Source organism: Zingiber officinale, chromosome 5A (genome assembly GCF_018446385.1).
Source record: "Zingiber officinale cultivar Zhangliang chromosome 5A, Zo_v1.1, whole genome shotgun sequence".
NCBI lineage: Eukaryota > Viridiplantae > Streptophyta > Magnoliopsida > Zingiberales > Zingiberaceae > Zingiber > Zingiber officinale.
This window is the reverse complement of record NC_055994.1, coordinates 131,299,706-131,307,684: the sequence shown is the minus strand read 5'-3', so window position 1 is coordinate 131,307,684 and position 7,979 is coordinate 131,299,706. Positions and strand designations below refer to the sequence as shown.

At 34.6% G+C, this 7,979-nt stretch overlaps 1 protein-coding gene across 1 annotated transcript; it reads right to left on the bottom strand.

The window, feature by feature from the left end:
• Positions 1 to 2,735: 2,735 nt before the first annotated feature.
• LOC121980023 lies at positions 2,736 to 3,926 on the bottom strand. The gene is made up of 2 exons (XM_042531996.1): positions 3,121 to 3,926; positions 2,736 to 3,050 (listed from the first exon to the last, which is right to left on the bottom strand). Exons 1-2 carry the CDS (start codon positions 3,924 to 3,926, stop codon positions 2,873 to 2,875), a joined length of 984 nt encoding a protein of 327 aa, XP_042387930.1. The 3' UTR covers positions 2,736 to 2,872.
• Positions 3,927 to 7,979: the final 4,053 nt, after the last annotated feature.

The following is a 7,979-nucleotide window of genomic DNA, read 5'->3' as shown; positions in this document are numbered from 1 at the left end:
TTTTAATGTTGAAAAACATTCTATAATTTCATTTCATAAAAAAACATCAATTTTGTCATAATTTTAAATATGGTGATTTACCAAACAATATAAGTGATTATGCATTTTTATCACGTTTTTAATTTGAAAATATCTGAAACAACAACGTAGTCTCTCTTCCTTTATATTTGTTCCTCTCTTCTTTGTTTTTTTTCTTTACTGGTCTCTCTTTCCTTTTTTGTTTTTTGTTTTTTACTTGTTTTCTTTCTTCCTTTTTACCATTCATCCGAAAAAAAAAATTATGAACCATTTTATATAGACTTGTTATTGATTTTCAAAAATTAATGTTGTGTTGCTGATTTTAAGGAATTAACATGTTGACTTCAATTTTGAGAAATCATAACTTTATACTAAAATTGACAATAAGAGAGAACCTCGGGAAGGTGAAGCGAATTTATTTTTTTTTTAAAAAAAAATTATATTGAACGCATGCCTCGACATCTTACTAAACAAATTCCCTTCCCGACTTGATGATCGACTTCCGATTCTGCTACGCACCACATCGACTCCGCGACTCAGACCACCAGAAGCTTAGTAGAACTAGCCCCGCTGATAGCCTGAGATTATCCGCTCATGTCATCTTAACAGATAAGTTGGAATTTATCTTGTGTAATTTCAATTTAGCTAATTGTCCAAATTTCCGGCAGATTGTCCCACATTTTTATCGAATCACGTAGGTAAAATTTTGAAATTACCAAATCGCGTAGGATAGTTTATAAATAATCAATCACGTATCCAACCGAGTCAATTTTTTTTAACTAATTTTGACTGATTCAAGTTCAAAAAATTATTACTTTCAATATTTTGAGTCAAATTAATATTTGCTAACATTTTTACAATCATGGAAACTAGACAAACATATAGGAATTGATTTCATATCATTTTTGAGGTCTTTACGTCTATCAACCGGTTGGACCTAGAGATCTCGAAATGACATGAAATCAATTCATACGTGTTCGTTTAGTTTTTCTTATTATAAAAATGTTATCAAACATCAATTTGATCCAGTATATATATTAAGAGCAGTGATTTTTTGAACATGAATATGTTTAGAAAATTAATTCATGTTAAAAAAATCACTACGCTCAATATATATGGTCAAATTGATGTTTGAAAGAATGAATATAATCAAAAGAATTAGACGAACTCATAAAGAACCGGATTTCACATCATTTCAAACTCTTTAAACCCATCAATTAATTTTGACCGAATGAATCTAAACTTGATTTAAATTCTTTAGATTTATTTCTTTCTTTATCTATTTTCCATCGTCTTATCTTTTTTTTTTAACCTCCCTTACTCTTACTTCTCAAATCATCTATTTTCTTACCTCCAAATTTAAGGCGTAAAAACAGTTGAGTTAACTCGATAATGAGTCCATAGGTTAAACAGATGGAGTTTAATATGACGACAGATGGAGTTTAATATGACGACAGATGGAGTTTAATATGACGATGCAAATTTTATTCAGTTTATACTATCAACATTAATGAGGATCATTTGAATAATAGATATACCATTTTGATATAGTTGTTATCTCAACACAGCAATTCGGGTGCACACTATATTAGGTATACATCCTTCGGGGTGATTTTATCTCTATGGATATGAGTTTGAAAATTTTATCTCGATAGATAAAAGTTTGAAAGTTTAAACAAGATAGTTTTTCTCTTAAGATATATTACTCTGCTAAAAAATTTATGACCTATCTTGAAATAAAATTACTTCACATTTCGAATTCCGATGGACTTTATAAATTAAACCTCGATGAATTGAACCAAAGGAGTGGATTCCTCGATGAAGGGTTATTTCCAAAAATTAACGATTCCGTACCAAGAAAGCAAAGATAAAAAAAACATGCATGAGCTCTGTCTTTTCATTTAATTAATGGTTCATGCATTTATCATTATTAATAAATTGATCCATTAACTAATATTATGCGTTTATTATTAATTAATTAATTAATTTGTAGTTAAATTTTATAAATTAATTTCGATTCTCACAACTAGATTTCATGTGCATTAATATTCATTCATACTTAAGTTAACCTTCATTGAGTTAACATTCATGTAATTACATTAACAAACTTAATTTGTACGAGTAAAAAAAAAATCCTCTGTGTCGGATCAATTTTTCATTATTCGAATAAATTTATATATTAATTTCTTATTTATTTCAGAAATTAATTTAAGGATCTACTCCATCTCTCTCTTTTGTATCCCTATTAAATTTATCAATTACCGAAACAAATTTTCCAATATTAAATTTATATTAATTAGATATCAAGATGAGATAAAGTTGAATTAATTAGAAAAGTTTAACCATAGTAGACCTAAAAATTTATTTAATCAATCTGGATAAGTTGAGTCACCGATCTAATCCCATAAAATTTTTCATGATAAATCAAAAAGCACTTAAACTGAGTTCTTCGTTACAAACATTTTCTAATTTATTTTAGTGATCAACTTTCCGTGAGACAACCACACCGATCGACAGTTAACTTTCAGTACAATATTCACGTTTCCTTCTTTTCGATAGTAGCCTTTTATCTATTGGTAAAATAATCATTTTATCATGTTTAATTTATTGATCATCGAAATCAATTTTCTAATAAAAAATTTATATTAATAAAACATTAAGACGAGATAAGTTGAATCAGAAAAGTTTATCCATCCCACCAATCCGACCTCCGTTCAACATCCTCGATGAGATCAGGCCAACTAAACAAGGTAACGTTAAGGAAATTGATGCAACTAATTGGAAACTTAACATCCATGGTAACAACGTTAAGGAAATTAATGCAACTAATTAATTGGAAATTTCAGTTCATCCTCTACTCGATCTGTCGCACCGACACTTGCTTTCCGTTGATGGCCAACTCGAACTCAATCTGGCCGTGGAACACCAGGGCAACATACCCCTCTAACTTGAAAACTACCCTCGTGCACAAGTGCGTTGCTGTCGCCGCCGCCGGCATCTTCTCCACACGCTCCACGCAATTCCCCAATTGTCTGTTCAATTTAATTAAGCAATATAAGTAATCAAAAGATTTCTATCGGAATTCTCAATCAAATCGTTTACTCTTGAAAGTAGAATGCAATCTCCCGCTCCGTTAGAGGAGATGCCCTGAGGAAGTTGATGATGAGGGAGCGCTCGTTGACTGAAGTTACTATATCCGATAATTCCGTCTCCAGCTCCGGTGGCATCAGAGGTGGCGAAGCGTTGCGTCTGTAGGCGTCCATATTCGCAACCTTGCAACGGAGGAAGGTGGTGAAGAGGGCGTCGTCGAAGAAAAACCTGCCAAACTTGCCAAAGGCGAGGGCGTGAGCGATGCCAGCGGCGGTCTCGTGGCGATGTCTGTTGAAGTAGTCGAGGTCCATGGGAACGGATCTGAGGGAGCTCAAGAGGGGGATCTCCTGGGGGGACTTCCGCGGGGGCAAGTCGCCGCGGATGCAAGCAAGGATGGACTCTGCCTCAGCGATGAGACGGAAGAATGCAGAGTCATTGTTTAATCCCCAATCAACGAGGGACTCTGCCTCAATGGAGATACGCAAGAGTAGGGATATTGGAGGGTCATCGTTGTACTTGTTGCTGAGGTAGGATATGATGTGGAAGCCCATTCTGTCATCAAGAGTGTAGAGGAGTGCGATGATGTTGCGGGCGACGATCGGGTTGGCGCCGTGGGCGATTAACCGATCGTAGATAACACGGTCGATCCTATGATAGTAGAGCATATCATAGACGCGGCGGAATCGCGAACAAAATGACCTTACCGAATAGTCGATCAGGTCGATATCGATGGAATTGCCGTTGGAAAAAGGAATTATAGGAGAAGGAATAGAAGGATTATAGATGAAAAAAATAGAGAAGATGAGGAGAATCTCCATTTTGGGAGAGGAGGAGAATAAAATAAAATTTTAACTTGCTTTATTCATGAAAAAAATATGTATTTATAAGTTTATTGGACAAGCATCAATCTTCAATAATCATGACTCTTTTTTTTTATGAAAATTTTATCACCAAAAAAACTCTTGTTCCTATCATGATTGTTACCTCATCCATTCTATCTCTATCCAGTGTTATCTCATTTATTTTATTATATCTATAATTAAGTTTATTTTTCAAAATCCTCTCTTAAACTTAATTTCGTGACTCTAAGTAGATTCCGCATCTTGATGACGATCCACCCTACAGTGGAACATGTTCACCGTCAGCAACTCTTCAATGGACCCGCTCTTTGCCCACCATAATGGCAAAATAATATGGCAAAAGATGATTTCTTCGTCTAAGTGTCCCACTCAATTCATCTCTAGGCCAGAACAGAGGAGGTAAGTCACGGATGACAATTAATCATTAGCAGGGGTATAGCCAGGAATGAAAATTACCTAGAGCTAGCCATCGACTTTATGTGCTTCTTCCACGCTCACGTCTTTCATAGCGGCAAATACAGTCGAAGGAGTACAAGAGGTTGGCACTACCACGGGCGACGTCTTGTTCACAAACCTCTCCAGGTCAAACACCTTTAGTCTCTCTCACGCATCCAGATCCCTATTGATCGCCCATGCGTTCACATAGATGGTGTCCTGGGAGGAATTTGGTATCTGTCACTTAAAGGACCGACGACCAGTGGTAGCATAAGGTCGGGGCAGCTACATGTGACCTTGGTGTTTCGGAGACGATGGTCACGATTGAATAGCGATAATATGGGCGGAGACGATGTCGCTTGTGGCAGGGAGAACAACGACAACGAAACTCTTGACAAAGAGAGAAGTGAACTCAGCGCAATGGTGTTGAGGGAGGAAGGTAGGGACGCGGGGTTGGGGTAGCTGCTAAGGTGATGGGCCTGCAAATATCGTGTGTTGTTAGGGAGAAGGGAGATTGCAATTGTACTCGTCGAGTCACAGTCGGATGCCTACGAGGAGGGCGAAGGAAAGTCAGCTCCGGCGTCGACATCGGCTGCTCGCGCTACATATCATGAGAAATGTGTTGCGACATCACTCACAGGGAGGTGAAGCAGCCACGATGGAAAAATTTAAGTCAATTAAAAATGTGAAGCTGAAAAAAAAATTAATGCTTTTTTTTTTAAAAAAATGGGTGGGGCTAGAACCCACCCTAGCCTAAGTGTGGCTTTACCCTTGGCCATTAGTGCAATGGCAAAGGTATAAGAGAAGGTATGCTCGAATGTGTTAAGTTTTGGTCCCATGATCTAATGTGATAACACTCCATACGTTAATCATCACACTGCTTAGAAGGGACATCATGATGGCAAAATAAGAAACGGCGGAAAGTGGCCATATTGGTGGAAGGGAGCGAAGAGGATATTGTCGAAGAAGAAATTGCCTACGGTGCCCCTAGGTGGGCCAATAGTGATGGACATGGAAGAAGTCAATGTAGAGGGGCACTAAAAAAAATATCCGTATAGGAACGATTTATTAGAAGTAATTTTAACATTGCTCTTGAAAATCGAACAACATAATCGGTTTGAATTAAATCATTTCTATTACTTTATCTTTTTAGAATGGTCTTGCAACCACTCTTGTTGAATAACTTTAGCACCGATTTGAATAAATCGTTAATGTAAACCACTCTAAATGATTCAACAATTAAAAATATTAGATATTTTTAGCGGGGGTTTTGTATCAAACATTGTTACTAACCATTTCTATTATTATAACTTCTAAGAATAGTTACCAAACATACACTTTTAGCAGTTTAATAAATCACTCTTATCAAAGTTAAAATTGATCAATAATTTTTAATTTAAAAATTATTAAAATGTACCATTTTACTTAATTTAATTTTATTTTGTACTTATCAAATTTAACTTTATTTAATTAATTTAAAATATTTATTAGTCAAATAAATTATTTTTAATTAAATTATAAAATCTTAATTTTATTTATATCCATTTTCATGATTTACTTATTTTTTTGTTAAAAAAATTATTAATTTTATTTGTACAAATTTTCTTTTCTTTTTCTTTTATTATATTTATTTTCCTTAAGGGTTTTCCCTTAATATTTCCCCTAAACTCATAACTTTCATTTTAGGCATCCCACGCAACCTCCACAACTTTATCTTCCTCTATCCATCTCTAAAACCCTAAATCTCATTTCAAGATTTTTTTTCCTCTTCTTCTATTCAACTTCAAACCTAAATTTCACACTGAAAACTTTTCTCCTTTCTTTGTTCAACTCCAAAACCCTAAATTTCACTCAGGAAAACCTTTCTTTTCTTTTATTTGATTGTATCCCTCTTCCAACTCTACACTACTAGAATATACCGTTGATATTTCTAATTAATATTTTTTTTTAAAAAATATTATTATAAATATTTTATAATAATATTTATTAAAAATTATTTATAAAAAAATCATATTATATTATTATGATCATAATATTAATAAATATCATTATTATTTATAAAGAACCGTTATTTTTAAAACATATTTATTAGTTTGTTTTTCTCTTAACTTTTTTACTTTTATTAGTTTCTAATAGCAGATAAAGATAACCTATAAATTTTATCCTCTCACCAACAATTAGAACCAGCGCGCCATCTTCATAGTAAGCAAAATTATTCAGTGTATCCTATGTTATCGGATTTATTAAGAATAAATATATAGTAAAAAAATTAGTATTAGTTATTAAATAATTAATTAACATATGAAATTATTTATCGATAAATAATTATAAATTAATAAATAAATGAATAAATATCTTTCTTACTATTCATCCAATTATTAGAATAATAATATAACAAAAGAAACTATTGATTAATTATTAAATAATTAATTAACATATAAAGACATTAATAGTTGTAGTGGATATTAGGTTCTAATTTAGGAGACCTAGGTAACAACAATTTTTTTTAAAAATATCTACATCTATATATAAAAAAAAAAAAAACTTGCTAAAGGTGGTTAAAAACAGCTCTTTAAAGTTAAAAAAAAACCCAATATGAGCCCGGGAGTAGTGCTCTTACCCTTTACCCTCTGTTTAGATATGTAAAGTTATAAAATTAATATTCAAGAGCCTAGTATATCTTGCATACATGTATTAATTATGACTTACGTGTTCAAACAATTGGCGTAGAAGTTGTCAGCATCGACATCGTCGATGGAGTGCGAGCGTCGAGAAGTCAGACGGTGCGAGTGTTTTTAGTCACAGTTGATGATAAATGTAAATCTTAGCCGGATAAGAGTGAGATTTTATAGATAACAATCATGATGAGAGAGAAGACCCAAAGGCAACCGGAGTGTGTGTGTCTGTAAAGAGACTTGGATTCATATTAATAACATCAAGATGAGACAAGTCCATCCAACCGATTTGCCCTCGTTTAGCATCCTCCGCACCGAGAGAAGCCGCTGTCGGAAGTCCACGACACGCAAACACACTCCCTGGCGATGGGATAAACAAGGTCAATCAAGTTTCACCTTTCCGATCATATTTAAAATACGGACAAAGTAAACAATATTTAGTCGAAATGATCAGCATCACATGAAAAACATTAATTGAGGTCAATCAAGTTCAATGTAACTAATTTGAAGATTAATTCAGTCACTCGTCTACCAGGCCCGGCGCGCCAACACTTGTTTCCGGTTGATGACGAGCCTGAATTCAACCCGGCCGTGGAGCACCAGCGCCACGTACCCCTCTCTCTTGAAGACCACCCTGATGCACGAGTGCATTGATGACGATGTCATCTCCTCGAACGCCACACGCTCCACGCAATTATTTCCCCATCGCCTGTTCAATTTTAAGCCATGTACATGTCAATATATCAACCTAGCAATCGTAAGATTTCTATGGGAATTAAATCATTTACTCTTGGAAGTAGACTACAATCTCCCGTTCCGTGAGAGGAGATGCGCTGAGGAAGATGACGATGAGGGAACGCTCGTCCACCGAGGCCGTCAAGGAGATGGGCATGATGAAGGG